At 43.6% G+C, this 14,117-nt stretch overlaps 2 protein-coding genes and 1 non-coding gene across 3 annotated transcripts; 2 read left to right on the plus strand and 1 right to left on the minus strand.

Annotated features, from left to right (window-relative positions):
* Window positions 1–887: 887 nt before the first annotated feature.
* On the minus strand, window positions 888–3,376 carry LOC133795414 (uncharacterized). Its single transcript, XM_062232862.1, has 3 exons — window positions 2,117–3,376; window positions 1,781–2,026; window positions 888–1,718 (listed from the first exon to the last, which is right to left on the minus strand). Exons 1-3 carry the CDS (start codon window positions 3,374–3,376, stop codon window positions 888–890), a joined length of 2,337 nt encoding a protein of 778 aa, XP_062088846.1.
* On the plus strand, window positions 2,736–2,842 carry LOC133799092 (small nucleolar RNA R71). Its single transcript, XR_009876296.1, has one exon. It is a non-coding gene; the product is annotated as a small nucleolar RNA R71 (small nucleolar RNA).
* An 8,126-nt stretch (window positions 3,377–11,502) lies between the features above and the next one.
* On the plus strand, window positions 11,503–13,908 carry LOC133793800 (trimethyltridecatetraene synthase-like). Its single transcript, XM_062231075.1, has 2 exons — window positions 11,503–12,426; window positions 13,159–13,908. Exons 1-2 carry the CDS (start codon window positions 11,503–11,505, stop codon window positions 13,789–13,791), a joined length of 1,557 nt encoding a protein of 518 aa, XP_062087059.1. The 3' UTR covers window positions 13,792–13,908.
* The last annotated feature ends 209 nt before the right edge of the window (window positions 13,909–14,117 follow it).

A 14,117-nucleotide genomic window follows, 5' to 3' on the forward strand; every position in this document is an offset into this window, starting at 1 on the left:
CTTAGACACCTTATGCCCAAGTACTATGCCTTCATTTACCATGAAATGGCATTTTTCCCAATTCAAGACTAGATTCGCCTCTTCACATCTTCTCAGCACAACCTCCAAATTCATTAAACAATTGTCAAAAGAAGACCCCATCACAGAGAAATCATCCATAAAGATCTCAATGCTCCGTTCCACCATATCAGAGAAAATAGCCATCATACACCATTGAAAAGTGGCAGGGGCATTGCACAAACCAAACGGCATACGAAGGAATGCAAAAGTACCATATGGGCAGGTGAAAGTCGTCTTTTCTTGATCCTCAGGCGCGATGGCTATTTGATGGTACCCTGAATAGCCATCCAGAAAACAGTAATACTGATGTCTAGCCAATCTATCTAACATCTGATCAAGGAAAGGCAGTGGAAAGTGATCTTTTCTGGTTGCTTTGTTCAGTTTACGATAATCTATACAAATCCTCCAACCAGTTACGGTACGCGTTGGGATAAGTTCGTTATTGTCATTCTTCACCACTGTAATCCCTCCTTTCTTAGGGACTACCTGAACTGGACTCACCCAACTACTGTCTGAAATAGGGTAGATCACCCCAGCATCTAACCACTTCAAGATCTCCTTCCTTACCACCTCTTTCATTGCTGGATTCAATCGACGTTGTGCTTCAATAGAGGGCTTACTGTCATCTTCCATCAAAATCTTGTGCATAACTGTGGATGGACTTATTCCCTGAATATCTGCCAACGTCCATCTAATTGCCAATTTATGGGTTCTCAACACCCTTAATAATTTTTCCATCTCCTCATTAGAAAGAGAAGAAGACACAATAACTGGTAAAGTCTCCTTCTCACCCAGAAAAACATAGCGAAGATGTGCAGGCAATGACTTCAATTCAACTCTGGAGGTTTCTGAACTGATGGTAATGGTCTCTCAGGTCCTTGGCCCAAATCTTCATATTTTCGATTATAAATTGGCCCTTTAGAATTCATCCACTGTACACACTCTTGGACCTCACTATCTAACTCAGCATCTATATCCCCAATTATCAAGCTCTTCTTTAGTGAATCCTCTGTGAGATTAATTTCTGCCACCGCTTTCTCTACCATGTCAACTTTGAAACAACTGTCATTGACATTTGCAAACTTTAAAGCCTTAAACACGTTGAATACCACTTCTTCACCCTGAACTCGCAGTGTCAGCTCACCTTTCTGAACATTAATCAAAGCCTGCCCAGTAGCTAAAAATGGCCTGCCCAGAATGATAGGTACATCCATATCCTCCTCCATATCCAAAACTATGAAATCTGCCAGAAAAATGAACATGTCCACTTTAACAAGGACATCCTCTATGATTCCTCTGGGGTGTTTCACTGAACGATCTGCTAACTGTAATGTGACTGTTGTAGGACTAGCCTCCCCCAAACCAAGTCTTCTGAATACAGACAAAGGCATCAGATTTATACTCGCCCCCAAATCACACAAAGCATGCTTACATTCAAACTTCCCAATTGTACACGGTATAGTAAAGCTCCTCGGATCTCTCAACTTTTGGGGCAACTTTCTCTGCAATATCACACTGCACTCTTCAGTGAGCGCCACCGTCTCATAATCTTCCATCTTCCTTTTCTTTGACAGAATCTCTTTCATAAATTTGACATAACTAGGCATCTGCTCTAATGCCTCAACAAATGGAATATTGATGTGCAACTTTTTGAATACCTATAAAACTTAGAAAACTGTTTATCCAGTGTAGTTTTTCTAAGCCTCTGAGGATATGGAACTTGAACTGGCTGGTTATCAACAAAGGGAGGACACTTGTTTGAACCCTGGTGGTCTTCAGTAACCCCATTCGCTTTTATATCTGATTTCTCACCCAACTCTTCATTCTGAACCATTGACTTTTGTACACTGAGCTGCTCCACTTGCTTACCATTCCTCAATGAAATTTCTTGACAGTTCTCTTTAGGATTTACCACGGTATTACTAGGCAAATTCCCTTGCGGTCTGTTATTAAGCATGTTGGCCAACTGACCCACTTGTGTCTCAAGGTTTCGAATAGAGGATCTGGTCTCAGTCATAAATTGAGTCTGAGTATTAGTGAGGGTCAACAAGGCTACTTGCAATTCATTAGGCTTTTCTGGTGGATCTTGCGGTCTAGGCTGGTGTGACGATGAGGCTTGATTCATAGGCTGTTGTGACATGTGTTGCTGGTATGGCCCTTGAAACTGTGACTGTTGGCCCTGACTGTTTCTCCATGAGAAATTTGGGTGATTTCTCCACCCAGGATTATAAGTATTGGAGAACGGATTTTGATAAGGCCTCTGAAAATTACCAACTGCCTGTACCTGAGCCTGATTAACTGGCATATTACCATACATGTTGGCCGCTGTACACTGTTCATACAAATGAGGCCCTCCACATAATTCACACCCTGATTGCATCTGTATAGCCTGGACTTGAGCTGAGATCTTGTTTTGTTGCAACTGCTTTGTCAATGAAGCAACCTGAGCAGTTAAAGCAGTGATAGCATCTAATTCATGTACCCCAGCTACTTTTCTCTGTGAAGTATCTCGTTCGGCAGGCCACTGATAATTTTTCATAGCCATCTCCTCTAACAATTCATATGCCTCATCAGCCCCTCTACTCATGAAAGCACCACCTGCTGCTGCATCTATTATAGTGCAAGTAGTACCGCAAAGCCCATTATAAAAATTGTGGACTAACATCCACTTCTCTATACCGTGATGAGGGCATTTCCTGAGCAGGTCTTTGAATCTTTCCCATGCATCGTACAATGACTCTCCCTCATTCTGATAGAAGTTATTGATTTCTCCCCTCAACTTAGCAGCTTTTGCAGAAGGAAAGAACTTTGAGAGAAACTTTTGAGCTAGTTCCTCCCATGTATTGATTGAGTTGGCCTGTAGAGAAATAAGCCAACTTTTTGCCCTGTCCCTTAGTGAAAAAGGGAACAATCTCAGCCTTATTGCATCATCGCTCACCCCATTAAACTTAAACGTTGCACATAGCTCAAGGAAGTTCACTATGTGCAAGTTAGGATCCTCATTAGGGAGACCACCAAACTGGACAGAAGTCTGGACCATTTGTATCATCGCCGGCTTAATCTCAAAGTTATTGGCAGTAACAGTCGGCGGCCTAATGCACGAGTGCACTCCTGTGACAGCGGGGAGCACATAATCTCTTAATGCTCGCACATTTTGGTCCTGAGCGATGTGATTTTGACCATCATTATTGTTAATCCCGTCTCTTTGGTTGGCAGCCATTGATGCTTCCAACCTCTTTTTCCTTCTGTTTTGTCTGCAGGATCTTTCGATTTCAGGATTAACAGGCACAAGATTTGCAGATCCTTCACGTCGCATACAAAAGATTCACCTATTAAAACAGAATGCGACAACTTGGATTAGTTCAAATAATAAAAACAGCCAAATTAGAATAAAAATTAACTATTTTGATATTAATAGAATATCAATTCCCCGGCAACGGCGCCAAAAACTTGTTGCGAATTTTTACTACTGCGCAAGTATACGCAATCGAATAAACAAGTAATAGTAGTGGAAATATAGTATCGTTCCGTCAGGGAATTGATCTAATAATTACCAATAGCAAACTTTTATTTCTATTTGACTAATGAAAATTTAGTCACAATTAACAATGAACAATAAACTAGCAAAGCAAGATTTAATTAACGAAATTTAATATAAGCGAAATATTAGAGTATTCTAATTTCATCAACCTTCAATTCTATTCAATCAATAATACAACTAATATGTTTCTTTGATCTATGGTTATAGCAAGTTTACTATTGACAATTCTATTCTTTCTCAAGATATAAAATATTCAGTTTACCTGTGAATTTTTAACATGTCTATGATAAATTCTACACATAAACCGCATTAAGAACAAAAACCTAATTGCTACACAAACCAATTTGATACTTTCGTTCTAAATTGAAATCTATGTCTATTGTCTAGAGCTATTCCAATTCTCACTTTTCAGATATTGAATTAAAACCAATAATCATGCAACAGATGGCCAATCAATTACAAGCATTAAACATAAGAACAATAGATAACCATAAATTCAAAGATTCATAGAAATTGCATTAAAGACGAATAGAATATCCAGTGACTACATTAAAATACTCTAAATAAAAATTTAGTTCATAATATTAAACTTCATCACACAATCTAAAATTCAAAAGCATAAATAAACACAAACAAAATAAACGTGGATTCTTCTCTGTTTCTTTTCCTCTGCCGTCAGAATGCTTCCCCTTTTCTGTCCCTTTCGATCTTCTTTTTACAAAAATCCAAAAACCTACGAATTTCCATAATAATTTCCAAAAATGCCCTTGTGCCGATATATCGCCTAAGACACTGCGATATATCGCCTGTTGAAAGTGCTCGATAAAAACGCGAGTTTCTGATGTCGTTTCTGCTAAGCCAAAAATTGAAACTGCTCCTTGTGCCGATATATCGCCCAAGGCAGGCGATATATCGCCTGTATCGAATTTCCCAAATGTTCACCAATTCTGACTACTCAAACAAATATTTATCAACATTCTCGAACAAATCAGAATTATTACGACACACTGCACAAGTTCACCAGACTGATTAAATAGAAACTTTCTCTTGAGAAAAACAACCAAATCAATCTGAAAATGTTATAAATAAGCGTATATTTTGTACGCTTATCACTTCCCCTCGTTGAAATACTCAAGGATGGGGGTCATCCAGGTCGGCCTAGCGTCGATCATCTCAACCTCCGCCCAGGCTTCTTCTATACATGGTTTTTCCAAGAACTCTACCGGAACTAACCCCAGAGCCTCCGTCTCCCCGGAAGTGGCGAGCTTGGCAAAAGCGTCTGCGTTAGCATTCTGCTCCCTAGGTATCTGCTCGACTGAGCCTCGCCCAAACGTGGACAGCTCAACTTTTACCTTTGCTAGGTAGGCAGACATCTTGGGTCCTCATGCTTGATATTCGCCCAGAACCTGGTTTACCACGAGCTGGGAGTCACTGAAGCATTGGACGGAGCTCGGCTTCAGCTCCTGGGCTATCCTTAGCCCAGCCAGCAAAGCTTCGTATTCGGCCTCGTTGATGGAGGCCTTGAATCCAAATCTCAGCGCCGAGTGGAATCTATGTCCCTCAGGGGATATCAAAATGATTCCAGCCCCGGAGCCGTTCTCGTTGGATGATCCATCCACGAAGATCTTCCACGATGCCCGGGCCGAGCTGACCTGGGGTGAGTCTTCTATAGGATCCTCCCGGAATCCTGTGCATTCTGCTAAAAAATCGCCCAGGGCCTGGCTTTTTATAGCAGTTCGTGGGGTGTACAAAATCTCGAACTGACTGAGTTCGATAGCCCACTTTAACAGACGTCCCGATGCTTCAGGTTTTTGCAAAACCTGCCTTAAAGGTTGATCGATTATGACGTGTATTGAGTGGGACTGGAAGTACGTCCTGAGCTTTCGAGAGGCCGTGATAAGGCAGAACGCCAATTTCTCCATCAACGGGTACCAGGATTCACCTCTGAGAAGTCTCTTGCTGATGTAATAGTCGGGTTTATGAACCCGGTTTTCTTCTCGGACTAATACGGCACTAGCTGCATCCTCTGTGACAGCTAGGTAGAGAAACAGAGGCTTTCCTGCTTTTGGTTTGGATAATACAGGCGGCTTGGCCAGGTGTGCCTTTGGCTCGAGGAAAGCACTTTCACACTCTTCTGTCCACTCGAACTTCTTATTTCCTCGGAGCAGGTTGTAGAATGGCAAGCACTTATCGGTGGATTTTGAAATAAACCGATTGAGGGCTGCCACCTTTCCTATCAGGCCTTGGACGTCTTTGCGCGACCTGGGTGAGGGAAGCTCGAGTAATGATCTGATCCTGTCGAGGTATGCCTCGATTCCTCGGGTATTGACGATGAAACCCAAGAATTTTCCTGATGCGACTCCAAAAGTGCACTTATGTGGATTAAGCCTCATGCCATACTCCTGTAGTATCTTGAAGCATTCTTCCAGGTCGGAAACATGGTTATCGGAAGTCTTTGACTTTACTAGCATGTCATCAACGTACACTTCCATGTTCTTCCCGATCTGGTTTGCGAACATTCTATTTACTAACCTTTGGTACGTAGCACCGGCGTTCTTCAGCCCGAATGGCATGACCTTGTAGCAATAAACGTTAGTCGGGGTCATGAAGCTGGTGTGCTCCTGGTCCGCCGGATTCATGGCGATCTGATTGTAGCCTGAGTACGCGCCCATAAAGGACATGAGCTTGTGTCCCGCCGTGGCATCCACCAGTTGGTCAATCCTTGGCAATGGAAAACAATCCTTGGGGCAGATTTTATTCAGGTCAGAGAAGTCGATGCAGGTCCGCCACTTCCCGTTGGGCTTCGGGACCAGCACGGGGTTGGCGACCCAAATCAGAAACTTGGCTTCATGGATAAAGCCGCATTTCTTGAGCCGGGCTACTTCTTCCTCTAAGGCCTCAGCCCGGGTTGTTCCAAGGCGCCTTTGCTTCTGGGACTTTGCAGGAACGCTTTTATCCAGATGAAGGGTGTGCATGATGACACTCGGGCTAATTCCCACCATATCCTCGTGGGAACATGCGAACACATCCAGGTTGTCCTGTAGAAATTTAGTCAGCTCCGCCTTCCTCTTGCTAAAGAGGTTTTTCCCGAGCTTGACCATCCGTGAAGGGTTCTGCGGATCGATGTTTACTTCCTCGAGCTCCTCAATAGCCTGGAGCTCGGACCTGTCCTCGCCTCTTCGCGGGTCAATATCCTCACTTAAGACGATATTTTCCCCTTCGGCGCTCTGAGGTTTTTCAATCTCAGGATCAGCTAGGGGCTCCTGAGATTCCTCTCCACCACCTTGGATGACCATTGCTAGCTGCCCGGGTTTCGACTTTCCCTTCATGGAAATGCTGTAGCATTCCCTGGCAGCGAGCTGGTCGCCACGGATAGTGCATATTCCCGTGGAAGTATGGAATTTCATCGCGAGGTGGCGAATGGAAGTGACGGCCTCAAAGGCTATGAGTGTGGGTCGGCCCAAAATTGCGTTGTATGCAGCGGAGCAGTCGATGACCACGAACTCGAGGAGTTTGGAGACTGTCCGAGGTCCTTCTCCTAGGGTGATCACCAGCTCGATCGTCCCTATAGCCGCTGATCCTTCTCCCGAAAAACCATACAGCATCATGGAAGTCGCCTTCAGCTCGGCGACAGTCAAACCCATCTTCTCCAGTGTGGACCGGAATAGGAGGTTTACCGAGATCCCATTATCGATCAGCACTCTCCTGACCTTCCGATTAATGAGCTGAACTGCTACGACCATAGGGTCGTTATGAGGGAACTGGACATGGCCCGCATCTTCTTCTGTAAAAATGATCGGTTGCCTCTCCAATCACTGCTACTTTGGCAGACGCTGCTCCGGGACGAACACTACTCCATTATGCGCCTTGAGTTCGTTTACGTACCTCTTCTGGGCGCCCCTGCTCGTGCCAGCCATATGCGGACCTCCAGATATTGTGGATATCTCTCCTTCTATCACGGGAGGAAGGACGTCCTGACCTATCCGAGACCCGGGCTGACTGACCAGGACTTCTGGAGTAGGTCGACTTGCTGGAACCCTGTTCCGTGCATACTGGGCCAAGGGGCCGGCTCGGATGAGAGTCTCAATCTCATCTTTCAAATGCCTACAATCATCGGTATTGTGGCCAACATCGTTGTGAAAACGGCAAAACTTGGAGGTGTCTCTCTTCCCCTTTTGGTGTTCTAATGGCTCCGGCCTCTTCCAGGGGAGGCGACTAGAGTTAGCTAGGAAGATGTTCTCCCTAGAGTGGGTGAGCTCTGTATAAGTCGCGTAGACCGGCTTGAACTTGTCTATGGACTTATTCTTCTTTGGGCCGTGCTGGCTGCCCTCGCCGTTCCCCTTTCTTTTGCCTCCACCGAGCTGGTTGTTCTGTGTGATGTTTTGGGTCGCGGTCAGGACCTCCATCCCCACTCTAGCGGGCTGCTCAGGGACCTGCCTGGTCCCTGCAGCTGAGGCTTCGGCCTCCTCCAAGTTGATCCATTCCTCGGCCCTATTCAGGAACTCGTTCACTGAGCTAACTCCCTTCATTTGTATATCTTTCCAGAGTCCCCCTCCGACGAGGATCCCAGTCCTCAAGGCCATGAGCTTGGAGCTGTCATCCGCGTCTCTAGCCCGAGCAGCGACGCTCGCGAACCTGCCCAGGTAAGCCTTCACAGGTTCGTCGGGCTACTGCCTCACGTTAGCCATAGAATCGGATTTGACGTGGGCAACCTGGGAGGCTCGAAATGCCCTTTTGAAGTCAGCAGAAAAAGTCTTCCAGGAGCTGATTGATTGTCTTTTGCTTTTCTTGAACCACTGCCTGGCTGGTCCAGTCAGTGTGGAGGGAAATATCAGACACCTCAGCTCCGGGCCAATGTTGTGGGCCATCATCAGGGTATTGAACATCCCCAGATGATCCGACGGATCTCCGTCTCCATTGAATTTGGACAGGTGCGGGATACGGAAACCGGGTGGGTTAGCCGTTGCTGCTATGCTGGGGGCGAAGAGCTCTATCTCGTCCCCCGAATCATATTCATCTTTCTCTTTCTCCGATAGGAGCTTCCTCATCAGCTCCTCCATCTGAGCCAGGCGCTCGAGGGTTTTGTCATGATTTCCTTGGTTATTTCGGGGCTGCTCAACAGCTCCGGATCCATTGTCCATATTTGGTGGGTTATTTCCCCTCCTATGTTGGGATAGGTTATTTGGGGCATTCCCGCCGTTACGTACTTCGGACAGGTCCTCCCCTGAGCGAGCATGGCTTCCACCTCCTACTGGTTCCCCTCTATGAGATTTAAGGCGATCTCGCAGGTCGCCCCCCTGGGTGGTTTGAGGAATTTGTGCCGAGCTTAAACGCTGAAGCAGGTCTCCGCCGGAAAGGTCGCTCCGGCGACTGCCGGTCCAGTAGCTCCCGTTAGAAAAGCTCGAAGTCCGCCTTTGGGGGTGAGGATCCGGGCTTTCTCCTGGCGCCCCGCTACGTCGGGAAGGTCCCACGGACGGCGGGTTTCTCCTACTGCTTCCATAAGCTGGGATATCCTGGATGGGCCAAGGTGGAGACAGATATCTTATTGGTGAGGGAGGATGCCTGACCGGAGATGCGATCTTGGTTCCATCAGGGCGGACCAAGTTAGGTGGGGGCCTCGCGGCCCTACCGACCTGCGGGTCCCGCGCTTGGCGATCTGGACGAGGCTCAGGACGGCTGGTGGGGATGGGTTGATGCTGTGAGCCTTCCCCAAATCTCCTTCTGGAATTTCCTCAATCTCTCCTGGGCGCATTCGAGGCTGGTTGGGAGCTAGGAGTTGAAGTTCGGACTGAACGGCTGTAATGTCGTTCGGCTCTAGGCATTTCTTCGAAGTTTTCCTCTCGACGGTGCGATGAGGGAATAGAGTTGGCTGTCGGAGGTCTGTCCGAGCGGCTAGGCCTGGACCGATTACCCCGGCGGGACTTATGAGTCACGCCTTGCCTCTTTCCGACGTTAGCGTCGGTTGTAAGAGGGGGTAGCCGGGCCAACACATCCTTGATCTGCTGATTAGCTTTTGCTAGTTGGCTCCTCAGCTGAGAATTCTCCATTTCCACAGCAGTGTAATAATCTGGGTTTGGATTAGGTGGCCGGGGCGCCGAACTTCCAGTGTCATCTTGGCCCACCGACTGCTTGCTCGGCCGCTGCTGGACCTCTGGAATTTGTTCACCGAGGATGGCGATATGATGAGCCTCCTGCCCATCATGCTGTTCTGTCTCGTTACCGTGTCTGGATCGAGTGGTCTCCATAGTGGATGTTTGCGATAGCACCAATCTAACTATTACTCTCAATGAAAGCACCAAACTGTTGACGCGGTTCTTCGCCAACACGTAATTAAGAAAATAAGAGGAAGGGATTAGTGCTTATGTTGAACCGAAATAGATGAATGATCTTTTTAGAAATGGGCTGGTGACACAATTACGTTTTTAGGTGGTCCAAAGGTTAAAATCCTTCTACTCCACCAGTCAATATTATTGCTATATGCTTGGTATTCTTTACAGGGTATTTCTTACACAATAGAATCCAACCATTTGCAACTCCCAGGGTCTCCATATTTATAGGAGAGGGCACCTGGGAGTTGGTAAGAAGGTCATCCCGTGACCTTCTTACCTATCATGTCAACTCTGTGACATTCATGATTAATTCCTAAAACCTGACACATGAAGTGCGGTTTAATCAATAGGTAAGGGGGATAATGGGCCGCACGACCCAACCCAGTCGTGGGTGCCAGAATGCGCACGTTCATGCTGCGTGTCCGAGAAGTCAGGGATATATCAGACACGTGATGTCTGATATATGCACGTTTACCTTGCGTGGTTGACTTTATAAAAGGTCACAGCCTCCAACTCTAGCTCGTATCACGAGCTGGATGCCTCCCTCGACCTGTGGCCTTCAGAGTCCAGACTCAGTCTAATCTTGGCGAACCCTTAGGTTACCTCGAGCTAAGGAGGTAGGATCATTCGATGACAGCTCCAGTCTTGGGGATGTCCACGTGGTAGACATGATTGAGCCATATCTCAGCTCGCTAATAGCCTGTGGGAAAATCAGGGCTTACACATAAAAACTTACAAAATTATTACTAAAAAATGTATATACTATCTAACAAAGTTATATACTACCATTAAAATATATATTCCATGATACAAAATTATATACCATACCACAATAAACATATACACTAATTCGAAAATAATATACTAAAAACCTATAAAAATCTTAAAAAATCAATATAACTTTAAAATAAAAACTAATTAAATAAAACTAATATACATATACCACTATATTAAAGTCATACACTCCTAAATAAATTATAAAAAAGAGCAATTTAGGTAATCAACAATGTACAAGGGTCATTTCTCTACAATTTTAAAAATGAGGACATTAGCTTGTTGATGCCTTTATTTTGAGTCATTTCCTTTAAAAATTTGGTTGTTTGGTATGGATAAAGTAAATGTGGGAATGAGAATCTAAATCTCTTCTTATATTTGGTTCAAATTTTAAGGGAATAAAGTTAATAATTTGTACGAACCTCACATGTATTTTAAGGATAAAGTGAACCATTTTGTACACAAGAGTTTAATATTATCTCCATCCTAAGTCCTTTTATACTTTTCAAGACAACTCAACTACTCAAAACAAACACCTATTTTATTGTGTTTCTTTAAAATATGCTATAACCCCTTAATAGAGAGTGAAATTTGCGACTTCCATCAATTACGCTTCATTGTTTTTGGATTAGGCTATATATTACTACAAGTGGATATTTAATATTCCTTTGTTCGGAGTTTAGGTAATAGAATTGCTCTCACAGCCAACCATAAATATATTTGACTCTAAACCAATAAAACTAACCAACATAACGCAAAACTAATTAAGCTTTATCAAAATATATCCCCTGCCAGAAGATGGAAGCTTATCCTTTTTGGGCTTTTGTCACCTTTGCAATCTTAGCTTCGGTTACCATCTTCATCTCAAAACTACTCAACTCTTCCCTAAAACTCCCTCCACCAGGTCCTAAACCATGGCCTCTCATAGGGAACCTGAACCTTATCGGTCCCCTCCCACACCAGTCGCTCCATAAACTGTCCCAAAAATACGGTCCCATCATGCAACTCAAGTTGGGGTCCTTCCCAGTAGTGGTTGCGTCCTCGGCCGAGATGGCTAAACTCTTTCTGAGAACACATGACCTTGTATTCGCTTCAAGGCCCAAAACAGCCGCCGGAAAGTACACAGGCTATAACTACTCAAACCTCACTTGGTCCTCATATGGACCTTATTGGCGTCAGGGCCGTAAGATCTACCTGACGGAGCTTTTCAGCTCGAAACGACTCGAGTCGTACGAGTACATTCGCGTCGAGGAAAGACGCGAGTTCCTCTCGCGACTTTTCGCCTTGTCAGGTAAACCCACTGTCCTTAAAGATCAACTCTCTCGTGTGACTCTAAGCGTTATAAGTAGAATCGTTTTGGGTAAGAAGTACTTTACGGAGCCCGGCGAGGAGTCACCCGAAACGACGTCGTTGGTGAAACTGGAAGACTTTCAGGAGATGTTGGATGAGTTGTTTTTGCTTAATGGGGTTTTAAACATTGGGGACTGGATTCCGTTTCTCAGTTTCTTGGATTTGCAGGGCTATGTGAAGAGAATGAAGGATTTGAAAAAAAGGTTTGATCGGTTTCACGATCATGTTCTTGATGAGCACAAGACAAAGAGGGAGCAGGGGCAGAAGGGCAATTTTGTACCCAAGGACATGGTGGATTTTCTGTTGGAGCTCAGTGAGAACCCTGACCTTGAAGTTAAGCTTAGTTATGATAGTATCAAGGCATTTATTCAGGTACTATATTTGATTTTTTTTGTTGGATGTTTTTCTTTCTTATTACACTATTTTAACCGCTAGAAAAACAAAGAAAAAACTGTTTTTTTTTTTCTGATCTTTTTTCTAATGTGAGGGAATTTTTTTGGTATTTCGAAATATACTTTATAGTGTACCTTCGATGAATAGATCGGTTTTTCAATATCTACATAATTAATATATGTATATTTCAAAAATAAAAATGTTCAGTTGTAACTTTCATGTTCACTAATTATTTTAAAATACTTTAATTATTTATTTAATATATATTTAAATTATTTATAATTTTCTATTTTCTCAATTATATTAATATTATAAATAATTAATATGTCTTAAAATAATAATGAGTGAGAGATAAAATTGACATCAAATTAGGTACCGTTAATATTTTTCGGCATATTTCGTCACATTTATGTATATTTCCTCGTTATTAGTCAGTGTGACACGTACATGTGACACTGACCAATATATAAATGAATTTTATTTCATTAATTGTAAGTGGATGAGATATATAATAAATGTGTGCTAACTTTGAAAATATTGTTGTGATGATCATCAATTAGTTGAACATGTAATGGAATTTGATCCTTCTTTAGTACTAATGTCAGTTGCCATGAATATTTTATCGACATGTTTTTATTTCATACTTTTAGTTAATCTGTCTAAATTCATAATCATATATCTATATATATATATTTTTATATATATCTATAGGACTTAATAGCGGGAGGCACAGACACTTCTGCAACGACGGTGGAATGGGCAATGTCAGAGCTGATAAAACAACCAAACCTCATTGAAAAAGCAAAGGAAGAACTCGACAGAATCATCGGACAACAAAGGTGGGTCGAAGAGAGAGACATCCCAAACCTTCCATACATTGACTCCATCATCAAGGAGACCATGAGGAAACACCCAGTTGCTGTTTTCCTGGCCCCACACTTGGCTCGCGAGGATTGCCACGTCAGCGGATACGACATTCGTAAAAGCACTCGGGTTTTCATTAACACGTGGAGCTTGGGGAGAGACCCCTCGGTGTGGGACCAACCCGATGAGTTTCGACCCGAGAGATTCTTGGAGCCTGAGAAAAGGGGTGTGGATATTAAGGGGCAAAGCTTTGAGCTGTTGCCGTTCGGGTCGGGTCGCAGGATGTGCCCCGGTTACAGTTTGGGGCTTAAGATGATAAGCAGTATCTTGGCCAACTTGTTGCATGGATTTACGTGGAAGTTGCCTGAGACTATGAGAGCTGAAGATGTGGGTATGGAGGAGGTTTATGGGTTGGCTACTGTTCGAAAGGTCCCATTTGTTGCGGTCATGGAGCCTCGACTCCCCGTCCATCTTTATTAGCTTTCCTTTGAACTATATATATTTGATAAATGGTTTAATATGTAAAAATATAAAATAATTTAGAATCACTTTGAGTGTGTTTTCATGAATATATGTTAGCAATGTTGAATGTATTAATGTTTCTTGTGGTGATATTGAAATTTCAAATGCTACAACTAGTATGTGTTGCCTCTACGAACACTTATATTGGATGAGCTATATATGAGTGAAATACTATTCATCAAGCTATAAATATTTTATTATTTTTTTACCTAAATGAATAATATTTCTTTATATACAGTGAAATACTATTTATCAAGCTATAAATATTTTATTATTTTTTATAA

This window comes from Humulus lupulus, chromosome 8 (genome assembly GCF_963169125.1).
Source record: "Humulus lupulus chromosome 8, drHumLupu1.1, whole genome shotgun sequence".
NCBI classification, from domain to species: Eukaryota; Viridiplantae; Streptophyta; class Magnoliopsida; order Rosales; family Cannabaceae; genus Humulus; species Humulus lupulus.